Here is a 21319-nt window from a genome sequence, read left to right as displayed (position 1 = left end):
ACAGGGCTGCCAGGGGCCAGAGCTGCGGGTGTGGCTCAGTGGAGACCCCCCTATTTCACCTGAGCCAGGGGGAATCCAGGGGGCACAGCCTTGAGAAAGCAGAGCCGTGCTCTTCCTGGGGTTGGTGCAGTGCCTGGCCCTGGCTGCGTCCCCATGGGCCGAGGAGGTCCTGCCTCCTGCCCTCGCTTTGCTGGGCTCTTCTCACATAAGCCAAGCCTTTCTGCCCCTAGCTGCGTGCCTGTGATGCAAGAGGCAGGTGGCTATGTTGCAAGGACTGGCAATGGTTTCCTTTTGGCCCAGCAGTAGAAGGAGCCCAGAGAAGGAACCCAACTCCAGGTATCACAGCTGTAGTGACCCCGATGTGGGGACAGTTGTGTGGAACAGTGGCTGGATAGACCAGAGAAAAGGATTTCTGATTTGTTTTTATTTTTGTTTTTGTTTTTGAGATGGAGTCTCCCTCTGTATCCCAGGCTGGAGTGCAGTGGTGCCATCTTGGCTCACCGCAACCTCTGCCTCCCAGGTTCAAGCAATTCTCCTGCCTCAGCCTCCCAAGTAGCGGGGATTAAACAGGCGCCTGCCACCACACCCAGCTAATTTTTGTATTTTTAGTAGAGATGGGGTTTCACCATTTTGGCCGGGATGACCAACTCCTGACTTCAAGTAATCCACCCCCATCAGCCTTCCAAAGTGCTGGGAATACAGGTGTGAGCCACCACGCCTGGCCTTAGATTTCCGATTTGTTTTGTTTAAGGATACAACCACCGCACTGGTTCACAAACAGAACATCTGAGGAAATCCCACCCAAGAGGGTGTCCCAGGCTCAGGCAGGGAGAGGGGCTTCTCTATGTCATTGGTGGGGCACATGTCTGCCTGGGCTGAGCTGCTGTTTTTCACCTGAAGTTTGTGCATGCCTGGAGGGTCCTCCGGGGTAGCTCAGGACAGGCTTTCCTGGCTCTGAGTCACAGCTCTTGGGCAGGGGCAGCAAGACATGGCTGGCCTCCCTGCCATTCTCCCTTGTCAGTGGGTCCTCTGATGGCTCGGGAGGTCTGCCCGAGGCTGCAGTCCTGGCCCTGTTGTCCCCACGCCCTTGGGTTCTTGGTCTGCAGGTCGGCCCACCCTCTGCATTGCACAACACAGACACAGCACTCGCTGCCATGGTCCTGGTGGTGGTGGCTCAGCTGAGCGTGGCTAGCAAAGAAGAGCTATGCGCGATGGAGCCACGTGGTGTGGCACCCTCCAGGGATGCGGGCGGTTTGCTTGGGGTGCTGCGGAGTCCCCAGGGTGAGCCTGCAGATGGGAGCCTGGCTGCTGGCCACATCGCATGTTGGAATTGTGCCAGCTGCACTGCGGGCTGAAGCCTGAAGCTGTTGCTCCTTTACCAAAGAAGCCCTGAGCATCTTTGTCGTGCACCTGGGGGTCCAGGGGTTGAGGGGCTACTGATGGGTCCTTGGCCTCTGGAGAAGTGAATTTGGTTGGTGAGACAGCTGTGGTGTGTCTCCTGTGTGCACCAGGGGTCGCCTCACTTAACGGCCACTGGGACCAAATAGGCCATTTATCCCCATTGTTCAGCCAAACAAACTGAGTCCTGGAGCAGCTCAGTAACTGGCCCAGTCCCGCAGCAGTGAGCGTGCGTGTGTGAAGCTGACACCCAGGTCTCCCTTCTCCTGGCCTTACACTGTTTCTGGGTCAGCCGAAGGCCACTGGTCAGCTTTCTGGGGAGCAAGAGCCTCAGGTGGGAGAAGCATGAGGGCAGAGCCCAGCCACTCTCCTTCAGGCCTTCCAGAGCCAGGCACAGTCTGGGGCCAGCTCTAAGGCCAGTGGGCGTCCCCCATCTCCATAACCCATGTCCTCAGGGTTTCCACGGATCTGTGCTGGGCAGAAGGGGGTCCCCGCTGCACTTCCTGCAGCCGCCACCTCCACATGGTTCAGTCCATAGGGGGTGGCTGGGACAGGGCGGGGCCTCACCCCGCCTCTGTTCGCCTGCACCTCCCAAGTCCCCTTTCCTTCCAGGGCAGGCTGGGGACGGCTGTACACAGCAGGTCCAGATCTACATGTGCCTCTACATGGTGTGGGGAGTTAGTGTGAGTGCATGGGGCCTGTGGAGTGCAAGGGCATGTGGGATGCAATGAGGGTGCTGTGAGCATTCATGGGACCTCAGGTATGTGGGGTACAGCGGTGGTGCAGTGCGTGTACATGGGGCCCATGGGGTGCCATGTGGGTGCTATGAGTGTATGTGGGGCTCGTGTGGTGCCATGTCAGTGCTTTGAGCATGCTTGGGGCCTGTAGGGTGCAGTGGGGGTGCTGTGAGTGTTCCGGGACTAGAGGGGTGCAGTGGAAAGTGCTGCGTGCATGTATGGGGCCTGTGGGGTGCAGTGGGGGTGCTGAGTGGGGTTGCTGAGTGTGCGTGGGGCCTGTGTGGTGCTATGTGGGTGCTGTGTGTGTGGGGCCTGTGGGGTGTAGTGGGGGTACTGTGTGCATGGGACCTGTGGGGTGCAGTGGGGGGTGCTGTGTACATGCATGGGGCCTGTGCGGCCTGTGGGCCCCCTGGAGTTCTTGGTGCCACTGGCTCCTGTGGCTGTGGTGGTGGTGGGAAGCCCCTGTAGGACTGTGGTCATTTTCAGGGAAGCTAAAAGTCAAGTCTCCTTTCACCAAACATGAGGAGGTGTCTGGTGAGGCGAAAAGCCAGGTACAGGGACAGGCACAGGCAGTGGCTGGGGCCCTTGCCCTCCACGTGGAGGAGCTGGGCCAGGCCTCAAGGCACGAGTTCCCTGCCCTGAGCGTGGAAGGCATTTTGTTAGGAAGCGGTGTACCCTGCTCCTGTGGGCAGGGATGGTCTCTGTGGTCTCCGTCAGCTGAGCTATTCTGGGCCAGCCTTGTAGCGTCATCATTCCCACCTGGCTGGGGAATTCCTAGAGGAGGGACCAAAAGATGCCCCCCGGCCTTGGGGGAGGTGACCTTGACTTTGTTGCTTAAGACGTTCTCATAGCTCCCTGCCTTCCGGAGCGCACATGAGGCCAGCTTGGATCTCCAGAGGAGACAATTGCTAACATTTAGGAGCTGAAAGTATGTCAGGGAGACCCACGGGGAGCTCCAGGAACTCATTTCCTCTCCCTGGACGCCCCCTCCTTTCTCCTGACGGCTCTGTTGTAAGCTCGGTTCGTCCACCTCTCACTTTCATCCTGAGTATCGGGATCCACCTATCCCTGTTGGTGCCACAGGGATCTTGGTGCTGCCTCTCAGGACCTGAGGGGCTGGGCTCTGACCTCCAGCGACTTCGTTCTCCCGAGCACAGCCTCATCCCAGCCTTGGGGTTAGCAGGGCCCCTAGACAAGAGTGCTCCTTGTGAGACACTTGTGTTCAAAGCTGGAAGTAAGTTGACTCATACTCAGTTTGAGTAACTGAGAACTGATTTGCTTCTGTCCACACGTGTATACCTTGATTCTCTCCCAGCCATTTGGAAAGACTTGTGTGAATTGTCTTTCCCAGGGTTAGAGGATTAGAAACACTCTGTCCTGGAACCTGGTAGAGGGATGCATTCGAGGGGCTAAGCTGCATCCTCAGAACCCACGTGGCCCTGAGAGCTTGGGTTTTGTCCCATGAGCAATGGGAGTTATGAGTAGGTTTCTGTAAGTAGCTTTTATTATTGCATTAGGTTTTCCTTATTATAAATGTAATGAGTGATACGTGTTTATTGCACACATTTTAGAAAGTACAATTAAAGGAAAAATAAAACCAGAAATCTCACTTTCCCGGGGGTATCACTCTTTACATTGTCTATATTATCTTTCACCTTTTTTTTCTATGCACATAATTCTTAAAAAATGATACCATGTTGTGGCCGGGTGTGGTGGCTCACGCCTGTAATCCCAGCACTTTGGGAGGCAGATCACGAGGTCAGGAGATTGAGACCATCCTGGTTAACATGGTGAAACCCCGTCTCTACTAAAAAATACAAAAAATTAGCCGGGCATGGTGGTGGGTGCCTGTAGTCCCAGCTACTCGGGAGGCTGAGGCAGGAGAATGGTGTGAACCTGGGAGGCAGAGTTTGCAGTGAGCTGAGATCCCGCCACTGCACTCCAGCCTGGGCGACAGAGCAAGACTCTGTCTCCAGAAAAAAAAATGACACCATGTTGCATATGCTTTTCTGATGGCCACAGAGCATCTCACCTGGGTCTTTGTGTGGATCTGCCATAATTTATTTAACCATTTCCCTATTTTTGTATATTTCAAAAGTTTTTAAAGAGTAGGCTGATAGGAAATATGTAGCTTTAACACTACCCCAAAAGATTTGTGGAGTATTAAATTAGTCAGATTATTGTACTTCCTTCATACTCTTCCCTTTTGAGTGTTGTTTCTTTAAAGTTCTAAGCCAAGATTAAAAGCCCGGGCTCTGGGGCTTAGATGTCTCAGACTTGGTTATGGGCGTCACCAGGCTTCTGCAGAAGTAGGAGCCTCACTGGTCTTCAGTCTGGGTAGACGTGGTTTGAGAATTCCACTGAAGCTGCTGTTTCAGAAAGAGATGAGACTGAGCGTTGAACACTGTTTTTCCTGCTAATGGAAACGGTTATTGTAAAAGATGAATGTAGCAGCTGAGAAAAAAATATCCCCCACCTCTTCCTCAGATTGCTTTGGGAATTCACTGTCCATGGGTTTCATGCTGCCTCCCTCCTTGGGAGGGAGGTGATTTTCATGTGCATTTGGTATCAAAAGTCTTTATCAAAGGTCTGTTGCCTGCCATGCACACCGGGTGGAGGGGCCACCTTGGGACTCACCCCAGGGAGCTGCGCTCCTCGCTGTGAGGGGGAAGCTGGTGGTATTTGCCATGTGACCCACCAGATCCCCTTGTCTGGGGTCACCTCCAGCAGCCTATGAGGGAGGAGCACCCACCCTCAGATTTGCCTCCCAGCATGGGCAGCTCAGCCAAGGCAGGGTGGCCCTGCACGTGCTGAGGACAGGGGCATTTCTAAGAGGGAGGAGGCTAGGAAGGGGGTGGCGTGGGCCTGGGCAGCCCCGACATGACATGTCTGACGTGTGATGTGTGACATGTTACAGGCATCTGGAGCAGGGGTACCGGGAAAGGCTGAGCCTCCTGCGGTCTGAGGTGGAGGCGGAGCGAGAGCTGTTCTGGGAGCAGGCCCACAGGCAGAGGGCCGCGCTGGAGTGGGACGTGGGGCGCCTGCAGGCTGAGGAGGCTGGCCTCCGCGAGAAGCTGACCCTGGCCCTGAAGGTAGGGGCATCCCCAGGGCATCCAGGAAGCTGGGGGGGGCCTGAGCATTCCCCACACCCACGTCATCCTGGTTGAGGATCCAGATCCACACCTGCCAGTGCCCTCAAGCTTATGTTTCAGGGCAGGGCCCGAGGGAGCACCTGCTGCAGTGAGGAGGTGTCCCACTCGCTGCAGAGCAGAAGGGGTCCTGGCTTGCCAGCAGGACATTGCCCCTCCTTCCCCACCACTCCCACTCTCTGCTCTGGGCCAGGTGGACCCGCGGTCAGGGAGGGCCAGCACCCGCAGCCAGCACTGCTTCAACCCCAGAAACCAGGAACACCCATGGGGGCAGCAAAGAGACCAGAACCTTAAGCCCAGCCTGCCCGAGGCTGGCTTTGTGGCCTGGAGCTGATGGGGTTTGATGGGCTTTGGTGAGTGTCTCACAACTGTCCCCTGATACTGACTCCAGTGAGGCATCGCAGTGGGACAGAGGTGCTGGCCCTTGCTGTGCTGGTCCCTGCTCTGCTCCTGCCTGTGTCCTCCTCTCCTAACTCCCCACACCTGCCCCACCTCCCGGGAGGAGAGGCTGGGCAGCCTGAGCCCCCCAACAGCCTTGCTCTCCACCCTTCTCACCGCAGTCCCCCACCGTCTACAGACGCTGCCTCCTCCCCTGGCGATGGCTGTCTGAGCTGTCCTGGTACGATATCTGATCCCTGGTTCAGGAATGGCTCTGGAAGGATGCCTTTTCTATAATACTTTTGCAATGCTTTTGTATTCCCCACCCTTTCTTTTTTTTTTTTTTTTTTTTTTTTTCTTGAGATGGAGTCTCGCTCTGTCGCCCAGGCTAGAGTGCAGTGGCATGATCTCCACTCACTGCAAGCTCCGCCTCCCAGGTTCCCACCATTCTCCTGCCTCAGCCTCCTGAGTAGCTGGCTCCCGCCACCACGCCTGGCTAATTTTTTGTATTTTTAGTAGAGATGGGGTTTCACCATGTTAGCCAGGATAGTCTTGATCTCCTGACCTTGTGATCCGCCCGCCTCGGCCTCCCAAAGTGCTGGGATTACAGGCGTGAGCCACCGTGCCTGGCTCTCCACCCTTTCTTGTATGACTCATGGCCTTTCTGAGCACGGGGTAAGGGAGGGGACAAGAGAAGTGAAGACGATGGGGTAGCCACAGTCTGGGTGGGCTCTGGCATCTGTCCTGGGAGGGTGGGGGACATCCCCGGCACAGCCGCCTGCACAGCACCAGGTGCCTCTGCGGTGGGTGGGGGTTCTTTCCTGATGCCCAGTCCTATGAGAAGCAAGCCTCTCACCTCCATCCTGCACACATCCCCTCCGTCCTGCAGGAGCCTGATGAGCCACTGGCCTGTGTCTCCTAGGAAAACAGTCGCCTACAGAAGGAGATTGTGGAAGTGGTGGAAAAGCTTTCGGATTCGGAGAGGCTGGCCCTGAAGCTGCAGAAGGACCTGGAGTTTGTGCTGAAGGACAAGGCGAGTCCCTTTGCTGACAGTCTGCCTCCAGAGGGGAGGGCCTGCTGGGCAGAGTGGGGGTGGCGGGGGTGGCGGGGGAGAGATGCGGCAGGTCACAGAATGCGGTATTCTCCTAAAATTTAGAATGAAGAGAAAGTCAGCATGAGGCCTTCCCTCTGCTTCCTCTGCATGACAATGTGGGGGGCCGTCTGCCTACAGAGCACAACTGCTCACTAGCGACAGCCCTCAGTGGTAGGGGGCGTGGAGGGAGGGCAGGGCCTTCCCTGGGTGTCACCTAGGGAGGAGGATGAGGAGAGGGGCTGCCCAGGGTCAGGGTCTGGGCTCCAGGGATGAGTGTGGCCACCTTAGATAAGTCTGGAAAATCCTTCTGTCTTGTGACCTTCTAGATGGGGGAGTAAGGAGAAGGAGTGGGGATGGCGGCTATACCTGGAGATGCAGTGCCTGGTGTTGGCGGAAGCTGGGCAGGTTCTTGGAGCCCAGGGGCTGGAGAAGAAGGTCCCCCTCTGGCTCGAGGCCCACCCGTGACTTCCTTTGTGTCTGCCTTTCAGCTGGAGCCACAGAGTGCGGAGCTCCTGGCCCAGGAGGAGCGGTTCGCAGCAGTCCTGAAGGAATACGAGCTCAAGTGCCGGGTATGTGCCTGCTCTGTCTGCCTTTTAGTCTCATGTCCAGGCTCTGGGTCTCCACACGCAGGTGGTCCACAGTAACGCAGGAGTGTCTGCTCCAGGGAGAGCCTCTGCTTGCGGCCATGCTTGACCATGGCCTTGCCACACTCCTAGACTTAGGGTTCCCTGGCTCTCGTTGCCACCTATCCTGAAGGCCGCCTGTGTGTGTCCAGGGACCATGCAGGGCATTGTTGTCTTCTGTTGTTCATGTTTAGCTTTCCTGGGCCAAACCTGCCATGCGTGTCCGTCTGTCAGTTGGAGACACAGGAGTGCAGGGCACAGTGGACGCAGTGAATGAAACTTAAAACCAGGAGGACCCCCGTACATGCTTAATGTTCTCAAGGACCCCAAAGAGCTTGTGTTGATGTAGGTTATGTGGATTAAATTTAATATTTACCATGGTAAAAATTAAAGTGGAAATTTTTTTTTTTTTTCCAAGGCAGAAGAATTTTTCTTAGTACAGAACAAAATGAAAAGTCTCCCATGTCTACCTCTTTCTACACAGACACGGCAACCATCCGATTTCTCAATCTTTTCCCCACCTTTCCCCCCTTTCTATTCCACAAAACCGCCATTGTCTTCATGGCCCGTTCTCAATGAGCTGTTGGGTACACCTCCCAGATGGGGTGGTGGCCGGGCAGAGGGGCTCCTCACTTCCCAGTAGGGGCAGCCGGGCAGAGGTGCCCCTCACCTCCCGGACGGGGTGGCTGGCCGGGCGGGGGGCTGACCCCCCCCACCTCCCTCCCGGACGGGGCGGCTGGCCGGGCGGGGGGGCTGACCCCCCCACCTCCCTCCCAGACGGGGTGGCTGGCCGGGCGGGGGGCTGACCCCCCCCGACTCCCTCCCGGATGGGGCAGCTGGCCGGGCAGAGGGGCTCCTCACTTCCCAGTAGGGGCGGCCGGGCAGAGGCGCCCCTCACTTCCCCGACGGGGCAGCTGGCCGGGCGGGGGGCTGACCCCCCCACCTCCCTCCCGGATGGGGCAGCTGGCTGGGCGGTGGGCTGACCCCCCCATCTCCCTCCCGGACGGGGTGGTGGCCGGGCAGAGGGGCTCCTCACTTCCCAGTAGGGGCGGCCGGGCAGAGGCGCCCCTCACCTCCCGGACGGGGCAGCTGGCTGGGCGGGGGGCTGACCCCCCCACCTCCCTCCCGGACGGGGCGGCTGGCCGGGCAGAGGGGCTTCTCACTTCCCAGTAGGGGCGGCCGGGCAGAGGCGCCCCTCACCTCCCGGATGGGGCGGCTGGCCAGGCGGGGGGCTGACCCCCCCACCTCCCTCCCGGACGGGGCGGCTGGCCGGGCGGGGGGCTGACCCCCCCCACCTCCCTCCTGGACGGGGTGGCTGGCCGGGCAGAGGGGTTCCTCACTTCCCAGTAGGGGCGGCCGGGCAAAGGCGCCCCTCACCTCCCGGACGGGGCGGCTGGCCAGGCGGGGGGCTGACCCCCCCACCTCCCTCCCAGACGGGGCAGCTGGCTGGGCGGGGGGCTGACCCCCCCACCTCCCTCCCGGACGGAGCGGCTGGCTGGGCAGAGGGGCTCCTCACTTCCCAGTAGGGGCGGCCGGGCAGAGGCGCCCCTCACCTCCCGGACGGGGCGGCTGGCCGGGCGGGGGGCTGACCCCCCCTCCTCCCTCCCGGACGGAGCGGCTGGCCGGGCAGAGGGGCTCCTCACTTCCCAGTAGGGGCGGCCGGGCAGAGGCGCCCCGGCAGAGGCGCCCCTCACCTCCCGGACGGGGCGGCTGGCCAGGCGGGGGGCTGACCCCCCCACCTCCCTCCCAGACGGGGCGGCTGGCCGGGTGGGAGGCTGACCCCCCCACCTCCCTCCCGGACGAGGTGGCTGCCGGGCGGAGACGCTCCTCACTTCCCAGACGGGGTGGCTGCTGGGCAGAGGGGCTCCTCACTTCTCAGAAGGGGTGGCTGCCGGGCGGAGGGGCTCCTCACTTCTCAGACGGGGCGGTTGCCAGGCAGAGGGTCTCCTCACTTCTCAGACGGGGCGGCCGGGCAGAGACGCTCCTCACATCCCGGACGGGGCGGCAGGGCAGAGGTGCTCCCCACATCTCAGACGATGGGCGGCCGGGCAGAGACGCTCCTCACTTCCCAGATGTGATGGCGGCCGGGAAGAGGCGCTCCTCACTTCCTAGATGGGATGGCGGCCGGGCAGAGACGCTCCTCACTTTCCAGACTGGGCAGCCAGGCAGAGGGGCTCCTCACATCCCAGATGATAGGCGGCCAGGCGGAGACGCTCCTCACTTCCCAGACGGGGTGGCGGCCGGGCAGAGGCTGCAATCTCGGCACTTTGGGAGGCCAAGGCAGGCGGCTGGGAGGTGGTTGTAGCGAGCCGAGATCACGCCACTGCACTCCAGCCTGGGCGCCATTGAGCACTGAGTTAACAATACTCCATCTGCATTCCCGGCACCTCGGGAGGCCGAGGCTGGCAGATCACTCGCGGTTAGGAGCTGGAGACCAGCCTGGCCGACACAGCGAAACCCCGTCTCCACCAAAAAAATACGAAAACCAGTCAGGCGTGGCGGCACGCAATCACAGGCACTCGGCAGGCCCAAACAGGCCAGGCGCGGTGGTTCACGCCTGTAATCCCAGCACTTTGGGAGGCTGAGGCGGGTGGATCTCGAGGACAGGAGATTGAGACCATCCTGGCTAACACGGTGAAACCCTGTCTCTACTAAAAATACAAAAACAAAATTAGCCGGGAGTGGTGGCGGGCGCCTGTAGTCCCAGCTACTTGGGAGGCTGAGGCAGGAGAATCGGAAATTTTTTAAATTTATTAATTTATTTAAGAATAATAATGTAATAACAGGTTAACATAAATAGCCTATTTTGGGGAACATAGCTGTTTTCCAAAAGAAACAAAAACTAGCCAGGAATGTGCCGTGGTGTTGCATTCTCGCCAGCCTCCTCACTGGCCGGCCAAACAGAGGACGGGATGCTCAAACCTGCTGCTGCGTCAGTCCGTCATGATATCACATGACGCAGAGCATCTGGAACTGCCACGTGCCCCGAAAGAGAATGAGTGAAGGAGGCCGGGCGCGGTGGCTCACACCTGTAATCCCAGCACTTTGGGAGGCCGAGGCGGGTGGATCATGCGGTCAGGAGTTCAAGACCAGCCTGGCCAAGATGGTGAAACCCCATCTCTACTAAAAATACAAAAATTAGCTGGGTGTGGTGGTGCGCGCCTGTAGTCCCAGCTACTCAGGAGGCTGAGGCAGGAGAATCACTTGAACCCAAGAGGCGGAGGTTGCAGTGAGCCGAGATCGCACCACTGTACTCCAGCCTGGGCCACAGAGCGAGACTCCATCCCTCCCCAAAAAAAGAGAATGAGCGCAAGGAAGTCACTTCACACCTCGGCGTGCCACACATTCACCTGCCCCGCTGGGCCACATGTGGGCTGCTGGGAGGCCTGGATGCCCACCCTCACAGCCTGTGTTTCTGGTGCTGTATGACACAGAGTGATTGATTGTTCAGGTTCAGAGCCGCGGTTGGACCACCACCCTCCTTGGCACATTTTAAATGCAAGCTGCCAGGTTCTGGGGCATTGCAAAGCCTCCATTTCTTCCCCTCCCTGCTCACCTGAGCACGCAGAGACCGTGGAATGTTTTAAAGCTCGGGTGTTTCTCTAGATCTGCAAGAGTGGTTCTGTGAGGAAAGCCCGGTTCCAGTGCCTTGATGGCCGCCTTGCAGACGAGCTGATGGCTGGCCCAGCCAGCTCCCCATGGTCTCACCCCACCCTGCTCTGGCCTGCAGAAGAAATTCTGTGCGGAAGAAAATTCTGTGTAGAAGAAAACAAACTAGAGTTGAGTTGGGTTGATTATTAACAATACAGAAAAGTTACTTTATCTCTAAGGTCGTTCACCACATGGTTCTTTCACAGGCAGCTCCTGGTTAGGTTTTAATTTACCAAAAGTTAATTCATGTAAAACTTGTACAGAAACATTTTTTTCACCATCAAAAACCCCAGTCCTTGACCCAACTGCCCCTCTTACATCCTGGCATACAGAGGGTTAGGTCCAAACAAGTTGTAACAATAGACACTGAACCCAGCCAAGCTCTCAGCATCAGGAATGGCTGGGCATGTTATGACTGTTATTCTAACAGAACCCTGTATAGGCTTGAAAATAACATGGAAGCGGATGATTTTAGGCATGGAATTCTTTCCAGGCAGCATTGCCAGGTGAACAGAGATAAGTCACATGCATCCACAAATAACAGCCATTTAAGACCCTGTATAATCCCCCCACCCAGCAAAAATGAGAAAAAAACCTAAAGGTATCAGTAGAGCTTGCTTACTGTTCACTCATTCATTTCTCCTGCAAGTTAGCTTTAATAATAATTTTAATAAAAATTTTCAAGTTGGGCAACCATAGTTTATAGCTATATGAACGGGTGATGATCTGAAACTGACTTAATTTTACCCGGTGGATAATCTTTAGTTACCTTGGGTGGTGATGCCACAGCACAACTGGTTTTAGTTACAGCTCATTCTTTCTGTGTGTGAATCTTAAGGCCACATCACCCCGTGCTGAAAATCTGTGATTGTTTCTGGGGATACTGTGATGGTCATTGTTAAGTGAGCAGTCGATGTGAAGTAATTTCACATGATTTGAAATTTGAGCAGGTATTATAGGGAAAATATGTGTCTGTTAAGCTGGTAATTCATGGGCTGCCCTATAGCCAGAGAACCAGATAAAGCATTGTTGTTCGATTTTAAGGGTCTATTCTCGATTCACTCTGAATGATTTCCCTCCCATGTAAAGTGACCCTGACTTTGTCCCTGCCGCATGTTGCTTTGCAACCCCAGAGGATCGAGGTGAGCCCGAGCTTGCGTTCTCAGTGGCTGTGATTACCCCTTCCTGTCTGTGGTTTGCCTCCATCTGGGCACCCTGCCATTGTTCCCAGCACGTCTCATTCTCCTTTTGAGAATCCTATGTGTGATGAGCGATGTCGCCTTCCTTCTGCCTCGACTGGTGTGTGTGGGGTGGGTGGGGCCTGCCATGCGGATGGGGTCCAGATGGTGTGCTGCTAGGACTGCAGCTGCATGTGGGCTGCTGGCTTCCTCCTCTGGTAGCTGCTGGAGCAGACTCAGAACCTAGAGATAACCTTCCATTAATAGATTCCTTTAATGCCCTGGATTTTTCAAATTTAAAACCCTTCTTTCTTTAACATGATTCTGTTACTTAAAGACATGCTATTCTTTTCATCTGGGGTTCTTTCAATTTTATTTTTTGAAACAGCAGAGATATTTTATATTTAAATGCTAACCTATTTATTCAGATATTTCCCCTTTCCTTTTTTTGGATTTTTTTGTCTGTTTCAAACTAACATTTAGAATATTTAAAAACTTTTTATATGAAAACAATTTCAAACTTTCATAGTTACAAACAAAACTAGTGCACAGAACACGTGTCTGTGTACCCTTTACCCACATGCACCTGTTCACATTTCACCCTGTTGACTCTGCCTTAGCATACCTGCCCACTGGCTGTGTTGGTGTGGGTGTGAACGTGTAGACATTGTTATTTCTGAACCACAGCCTCAATCCAAAGGAAACATCAGCAAACCACAACATGAGACCATTTCTATGAAAAATGGGCAGGAACAACAGTGTTCTTCAAAATTATCAATGTCATAAAAGACAAAGAAAGGCTGTGGGAATGTTTCAGAGTCAAGGATGTTAAAGGAACAGGACAACTGAAGGCAGCACCTGGCCCTGGACAGAACACTGTAGAATCCACTGAGAAAAGGAGAAAATGCTGTGATCTTCATGACATCCAAGTTTTATTTACTATGCCTTCTAAAGCCTAGTTCATAATAGATTTTTACAATAATAACATTTGATTTAATAAAAATTAAGACCCACTGATCAAAAGACACAAATGGGAGTAAATGTTTGTGAATTATGTATTTATCTGATAAAAGACTTGGATCCAGAATATATAAAAACTCTCTCCAAATATGAATACATAACCTAATAAGAAAAAGGTGTATAAGTACCCATAAAGATGCTAAACATCATGATTTAGCATCCGAGGGTCAGATATGCACATCCTGACCCTTCACGGCCCAGTGCTTGTGTGCACTTCCTAAGAAACACTTCCTCCCGTTCTGCTGGCAGTGCTGTGCAGCTTCCTGCTCCTGCAGGTGATTATGCAGAGTTCAAGGATTTGCAGATTGCTTATTAAGCCTTTGGTAGGCTTCAAATTGATACAGGCTTTAAACCACAGAAATTTGTAAAAGCCACAAGCGAGGGCTTTTATTTCCTGGAGAGTAAGTTTCCCAGCACCTGACTGAATGAGAATATTTTCTCATGACTGAGGCATGCTTGATGAACTGCCATCGAAGCAACATGTTACCTGCTGGCCGAGTTCTGCTTCCCTCAGTGCATCTACCGAGGGCCAGATTGTTTCTTTAATATCCTTTATTCTGACTCATTTCCTTTCTTTGTCTTTATGACATTGATATTTTTGAGGAATGTTGTCCTCCTCGCTTTTTCATAGCAACGTTCCCGTTTTGTGTGTTTCTGATGTTTCCTGTTCACAGCACTGAGGCTGTGCATCCTCAGCTGGCACAGCACATGGGTGATGTTGTGCCCGGCTCGCTGGTGTTGCTTCTGATCTCCCAACCGAGGTGTCGCCTGGTTTCTCTGCTCGGTAATCACCATTTTTTCTCCCCTGCAACTATTAATAATACACAGTCAGTGGAAAGACACTTTAAGTCCATGCAAATATACTGCCTTCATCAGAATCTTCCCTGGATTTAGCATCACTGGTGATTCTTGCCTGATTCAGTCTTTACTATGATGGTTGCAAAATGATTTTCCTGCTTAGCAGCCCCTCCACATCTGTCCATGCCATTGGCATTCTACTCAAGCTAGAGAAATCCTGTCTGTCCAGATCTAGCCATACATGTACCAGTCACTGGTATGGACTCATGAATTCCCATTTCCTCCCTATGGTTTTTAATTATTTTCATGCCCAAATTGTGCAAGATTTGGCAAGTGAGAGTCCTCGGCTGCTTGCTGTGCCGCGGCATGCCCCGCAGTGTTGGCTGCTGCCTTGTTTTGTCAAATGTTTCCACACTTGCTGGCATAATGAGATGCCCCAGCACCTGCCCGCAATCTGCCATTTCTCCTAGGAGTCTTGGTTCCTTTCCTGAGGGAATGGTTTTAGAGACAGGATCTGGGTGCCTGGCATGCTACTCGCTCCTAGGGGTCGCTGTGTCTTGACTGAGGGCATCTTTCTGGTCGGTCTCCAGATTCCAGAAGGATCACCCTGAGCCCTCCCCACTGTGTGTCACCTGATCTCTGCAAACTCACTTTTGGGGTTTCTTTGTATTTTGTAACAAGGATATTGGTGTTTTTAAAAACTTTTTTTCTTTCAACTTTTATTTTAGATTTGGGGGTACCTGTGCAGGTTTGTTACCTGGGTATATTGCATGATGTGCCGTGTGGGCTGGGGCCTCCCTTCTCCATCTGGGCCTCTCCAAGTGGCCTCTGCAGGGCTACTTTGGGCTTCATCACAGCATGGTGGCGGCAGCTGCCCCAGAGCAAATGTCCCAGCAGAAGTGGGTGGATGTTGTGTTCCTGGAAGTCCCGTGGCATCACTTCTGCTGTCTCCTAGGTCGAAGCAGTCACAAGTCCCACTCAGGCTGCAGGGCTGGGGACCGAGGCCCCAGCCACGTGTGAATGGGGAAGCATGCACAGCCTGGTTTATGACTGCTTCCTGAAGGTCTGCAGGACCCTGGGAGGTGTCTAAGAAAGTGGGCTAGAAACTCTGCCCTTCCTGTCCCTTTAAAGAGCAAGTGACTGAGCATACTGGTTAGGACGTAGTTCATTAAAGTGGGAGCACAATTAAGCTGGCCACAAATGCAGATGCCTCCCCTGAAGCTTCCACCCACCCTGCCATGGTGTCCTAGCCTTCCCGCCGCCCACGCGGCCTCCACCTGCTCCAGTGTCTGCTTACCAACATCATCCTTTCTTTCTGACATGTTCTCTGCTTTGCAGCATATGATCTGAAGCAAATGGTTTCCTCTTTGGTAGTTAAAGCTGCAGAACCCTTTGCAAATTCAGTGGCCGCTGAGGAAGGAATCCTATCCTTACCCAGGGCACTGCCTGACATGCACATTGCAGCACCACTGCGGTTCCAACAAAGACTAGTTTCTGGTGGTGACAGTATTCTGCATTTTCTTTTCTTTCTTTTTTTTTTTTTTTTTTTTTTTTTGTTGAGACAGAGTCTTGTTCTGTCACCAGGCTGGAGTGGAGTGGCACAGTCTCGGCTCACTGCAACCTCTGCCTCCTGGGTTCAAGCGATTCTTCTGCCTCAGCCTCCTGAGTAGCTGGGATTACAGGTGCCCACGACCACGCCTGGCTAGTTTTTGTATTTTTAGTAGAGAACGGGGTTTCACCATGTTGGCCAGGATGGTCTCGATCTCTTGACCTCGTGATCTGCGCACCTCAGCCTCCCAAAGTGCTGGGATTACAGGCATGAGCCACCACACCTGGCCTCTTTTCTTTATTTATTTTTTTCTTGAGATGGAGTTTGCTCTTTTTGCTCAGGCTGGAGTGCAATGGCATGATCTTGGCTCACTGCAATCTCTGCCTCCTGGGTTCAAGCGACTCTCCTGCCTCAGCCTCCCAAGTAGCTGAGATTACAGGCGCATGCCACCACGCCCGGCTAATTTTTGTATTTTTAGTAGAGATGGAGTTTCACCATGTTGACCAGGCTGGTCTCAAACTCCTGACCTCAGGTGATCTGCTCATCTGGGCCTCCCAGAATGTTGGGATTACAGGCGTGAGCCACCACGCCCGGCCATACTCTGCATTTTCTACATTTCTCCCCAGGAGCTGCCTCACTTTTTTCTTTGAGCCCCTCCCATATAACAGTGATAGAAAGTGATGTAAGGGCCAGGCATGGTGGCTCACGCCTGTAACCCCAGCACTTTGGGAGGCTGAGGTGGGCATATCACAGGAGTTCGAGACCAGCCTGGCCAACATGGTGAAACCCCATCTCTACTAAAAATAGAAAAATAAATAAATTAATTAACCAGGCGTAGTGGCGCACACCTGTAATCCCAGCTACTTGGGAGGCAGAGGCAGGAGAATCACTTGAACCTGGGAGAAGGAGGCTGAAGTGAGCTGAGATTTGCACCAGTGCACTCCAGCCTGGGCAAGAGAGCAAGATTCTGCCTCTAAATAAATAAAATACAGTAAAAATAAAAGTTTTTAAAAGTGAGAAAGTCAAGAAAGGACCTTTGTTTTGGCTTATCTCACCATGACGTTAGCGACTTAAAATCCAGATGGTTTCCTGCTGGAAGCTGGGAAGCAACAGGCCCTCACCTCACAGTGCACCTCACCTGCAAGGGACCCCCCTGGAGGCCAGCTCGGCCAGCTCGCTGGGCTGAATGGCTGCAGCTGCTAGAGGAGGTGGCTGGCTCTGTCCCCACAGGACCTGCAGGACCGCAACGATGAGCTGCAAGCTGAGCTGGAAGGCCTGTGGGCACGGCTGCCCAAGAACCGGCACAGCCCCTCATGGAGCCCGGATGGGCACAGACGGCAGCTCTCTGGACTCGGCCCAGCAGGTAGGAGCCCGTCCCTGGGAGGGGGCTGACCCAAGGCCTGCTGTTGACAACAAGGCCCAGAGCCAGGAAAAGAGTGGAGATGATGAAGATGATGATGTTGCTGTGACCTGAAGGGAGGTGGTCTGCTCTGCAGGGACTTTCCAAGGAGGATCCAGGGATGCCACAGGGTGACCTTGCAACACGGAAGGTCACCTGCAGAGGGAGGAGGAAGGGACACTGAGGGTGGGCAGCCCCAGGGCTGGCCCAGGCTGTTCCCACATCTCAGAGCTGTTTCAGTGACATGGTACTTGCTGAGACTGAGAAGAGCTAAATCCCGGAGAATGCACCGGGGCCTCCCAGTACTCAGGCCTGTTCAGACAGAGGCTGTCGGGGCTTGCCCTTGCTGCTTCTGGGTGATGTGGTAGCTGGCACCACCCCCCAAGTCTGACCGAGGCAGGGAGGCACCAGGTACTAAGGGAGTGGCCCCACCTGGCCAACTGCCCCTGTGCTCGCAGCCAATGGGATTGGGACAAGCTCCAAGGACCCAGGGTCCCCGGAACCCACATCGAAGTGTCTCTGGCTCCTCTGCAGAGAGAATGGGGGTCCAGGTGCTGCAGCCGCCGTTGAGGTCTGTGGTGCTCCCTTTGGAGGATGGGGTGGCCTCTGCCCACTCAATAGCAGCATACAATGCACATGGCTCCGTGTCCACTGCTGTGACAGGGGCCCATGGGGACCCAGCAGCCCCACCTGCTCCCCTCGCTCCCCCGTCATGGCAACCTCAGCCCCTCAGAGAAGATTTTGCTGCCATCTGTAACCCCAGGAGAACTTCAGAGTTCTCCTGTTGCCCTGAAACTGTTTACTCAATGAAATAAAAAAAATAGGCCAATATTGGAACCTCATAGGGGAGCCTAGTCGGGACTTTTGTGCATGTGAGACTGACCTCCTGGGATCCCTAAGGCACCCCCTCCCCTGCTGGCTCCTGGATTGGAGTCAGGCTCCTAAGGCGCCACCCCAACAGCTGGCAGACTCTCAGGAAGCTGCAGGGAGGTGCAAGACCCCACCGGCCACCCATCCCAGAAACACACGTATCCAGGATTGCCTGCACCCAGGGTGGTGCCTGGGGGTCCGTAGCCCCATTGACGTCCCACCTGGATGCCGCTGGCTGTCATACCTCCCAGCCCGTCAGTCTCAGAGCGCTAATTCCAGCAGGGGTTAGTGTGCCAGACTTGCCTCTCAGAACCTGGCATCGTTTATGTGATGAAATAATAATGTAGGGCCACCAAGAAAAGGTTATCTAAATAGATAGATAACCTCCATGCACACAGCTGTGGTCATCTGCACATCATCTAAAGCTCTGCACCACCGGGCATCTGCTGTGCCACAGGCCATTATGTCCTTCCATTTCCTCCGTGACCCTGGCATCTTCAGGGAACAGGATTTAGGGTGCAGTAAATGTACCATAGCACAGCATATTTTAGGGACTAAAGGGGCTCCTGTGAATCATGTGGGGAGCCACCTAGTCTCATCTCTGAGTGTTCTGATAAATAACGGAATGCTATGTACTGATGAGTGCTGACTTTAAGGACGCAGCTCCATCCTCACAGCCAGCACCGCCTGCCCCTCACGGATGCCAATGCCAAAATATCAGATTGGAAGGTTTGGAAGGGGCCACTGTGGCATCCTCAGTGTGACAAACGGAAGTGGCCTCTTGTTTGCAGGCATTTCATTCCTGGGTAATTCTGCTCCAGTGAGTATAGAAACGGAGCTGATGATGGAGCAGGTAAAGGAGCATTACCGAGACCTCAGGACCCAGCTGGAGACCAAGGTGAGGGGATTATGGGGCTGTGGGGCCCTGGGGGAGTAGCTGCTGTGTGTTGGGCAGCTTTACTTGGGCACGCTGACATTTCCACATGCGTCTGCCCTGGAATCCTTTGTCTCATTGTGAGCCCCTTTGGGGAGGAAAGTTTGTAGGGAAATGCAAATAAAACTGACATGCTGCCCAAACACTCTTTGGAAGGACACAGGACATAGGATGACTGATGGGGAGGGAATGGTGTGATACTCTGGAGTGTCACAAGGGGATACTTGAGGCAGCACAGCGCTGTGGCCAGCCCTCCTTGCTGGTCTGTGGGTGAGAATCAGTTACTGGCTGTGCTCCAAGCCTGAGCGACCTGGCATTTGCCCCCTGGGTAGCTCAGTGGCTTTGAGGCCAGGGCCACCCTGGATGAAACTGTCAGGATGAGTTTAGCCCTGTTCTGTTCCTAGACTGTGGTGCCTTTGAGGGACAGTGTCCATGACTTGTTATGTGTCCAGTTCCTCCGTCAGGGTACCAGCTAGGTGGAGCTGCCTGTGGCCATGCCCTGGGGATCCCTGAAGGATTAACTGGAAGCTCCGGTGAGCCCTGCCCACCCATAGTTGGATGGTATTCCTTCCACTGAGGGCCTCCACGCTGTTCAGAGCCACCCCAAGGTCCTGTAAAGATTCCACCCTCTGCGTCCCTTGCAGTGCTCGGCCAAATGCTCCAGTGAGCCCCGAGCTTCCTGCCTGTCCCTGCCTGCCGCCCTGTCTCAGGGGGGATAGGTGACTCACACCTCACTAGGCCCTGGGGAGCACCACCAACATTCATGTCACTGTCCCCTTCTGCACACCCTGGCACCTCGGCAGGCCAGGATGCCGGTCTTTGCACGTTGTGCCAGGCAGCTTCGTGTTTCTGTGTTATGTCAGCAGCAAGATCATTCTTAGGGCCTCCTGGTCCACGGGGCTCATGTTTCTCGTTTTAGGTAAATTACTACGAAAGGGAAATTGCGGCACTGAAAAGGAACTTTGAGAAGGAGACGAAGGACATGGAGCAGGCTCGCAGGCGCGAGGTCAGCGTGCTGGAGGGTCAGAAGGCCGACCTGGAGGAGCTCCACGAGAAGTCTCAGGAGGTCATCTGGGGCCTGCAGGAGCAGCTGCAGGACACAGCCCGCAGCCCCGAGCCTGAGCAGATGGGCCTGGCACCCTGCTGCACCCAGGCACTGTGTGGCCTGGACCTGCAGCATCAGAGCCACCTGCAGCAGATCAGGTCCGGCCAGCTTCTTTTGAGATTTCAAGTCTGGGGTTTCTTGCCAAGAACCAAAATTTGAAATTAGACTTAGGAAACAACTCAGAATTGCTGTGCCTCCCGACTGGGTGGTTTTCCTCTGGGCAGAAGGGTGAGTGCCAAAAGAACAGGTCCTGGCATGAGTATTCTGGCTCTGAATTTAAAATATACATTGGATCGTGGGCCATGAAGCTGTTCACTGTGTAGAAACAGCCCAGTGTTCTGTACCCTTTGCCTCAGCCGTGCCCGGCAGCAACATTGCCTCCATCGCTCAGAGCCACCCGCTTCTCCAGGGCCAGGCAGGGTAGCATGTGCGGAGATGGAGAAAGGCCTGAAGCCCTGAACAATGGGAAAGATGGCCAGCTGGGGTTAGTGAGGTTCCCAAAAAGGCTCAAGTGTGCAAGCGAGAGAGAAGGCTTACAGAAAGCCTGTGCTGGTGTTTTATGTGTTCTGGTGTGAGGTACATGTGAAGTGACCACGTCTGTTCTTGTTGGGGGCATCTGAGGTAGGAGAGGAAGTGCCTGGTCATCGCAGACAGGCTGCAGCTCAGCTGGCACCCACTGTCCTGTGGAGAGCATTGGCCCCGGCTTAGAAGAGGACGGGCCCTCCCACCACACTGGCTGGGCCACCCCCAGCCTGACAGAAAGTCATCTTTCTGGCCAGATGCGGTGGCTCACACCTGTAATCAGCACTTTGGGAGGCCAAGGCGGGTAAATCACTTGAGCTCAGGAGTTTGAGACCAGCCTGGCCAACATGGTGAAACCCTGTCTCTACTAAAAACACAAAAAATTAGCTGAGCATGGTAGCAGGCACCTGTAATCCCAGCTACTCGGGAGGCTGAGGCAGGAGAATCACTTGAATTCGGGAGGCGGAGGTTGCAGTGAGCCGAGATCTCGCCATTGCACTCCAGCCTGAGCCACAAAGTGAGACTCGTCTCAAAAAAAAAAAAAAAGTCATCTGTCCATCCTGTGCCTCCCCAGGCTTTCAGCTATTTCCCCTTAAAGCCAAGAGCGTGTGGTAAGAGATTGGGTCAGAGTCCCTGCAGACCCCAGTGGGAACAGAGGGGCAGGCACGAGCACCCCCCTCCTCTCAGCATCCAGGCCCTTGTGCACCTGGCCCCCACCCGGAGCTGTCTCTAGCAGCCTGCTCCTGGGGAGCTGCTGTCCCCGCTCTGCAGGGCTCCCGATCTGCCAACGCTTGGAGGTGGAGGCCCTCCGACCACTTCCTTGCTCCCCTTGCCCTGGCCAGGCATGGACCACATACCCCTTCTGGTGCTGTGGTCTTGCCGGCTCTCACTTTACTTCCACTGGACTCTCCTGCG

At 54.9% G+C, this 21319-nt stretch overlaps 1 protein-coding gene across 8 annotated transcripts in view; it reads left to right on the top strand.

Moving 5' to 3' along the window:
* Positions 1-21319, top strand: part of NINL (ninein like) — a 136201-nt gene that overhangs the window by 90290 nt on the left and 24592 nt on the right. For all 8 annotated transcript variants that reach the window (XM_019017262.4, XM_055372818.2, XM_019017263.4 and 5 more), the window contains 6 exons: positions 5053-5227; positions 6585-6695; positions 7244-7324; positions 16805-16937; positions 18635-18741; positions 19697-19980. In XM_019017262.4, the coding sequence (XP_018872807.4) occupies positions 5053-5227; positions 6585-6695; positions 7244-7324; positions 16805-16937; positions 18635-18741; positions 19697-19980 (891 nt within the window). The remainder of the gene's footprint in view (positions 1-5052; positions 5228-6584; positions 6696-7243; positions 7325-16804; positions 16938-18634; positions 18742-19696; positions 19981-21319) is intronic.

This window comes from Gorilla gorilla, chromosome 21, assembly GCF_029281585.2.
Source record: "Gorilla gorilla gorilla isolate KB3781 chromosome 21, NHGRI_mGorGor1-v2.1_pri, whole genome shotgun sequence".
NCBI classification, from domain to species: Eukaryota; Metazoa; Chordata; class Mammalia; order Primates; family Hominidae; genus Gorilla; species Gorilla gorilla.
This window is presented reverse-complemented; position numbering and strand designations above follow the sequence as displayed.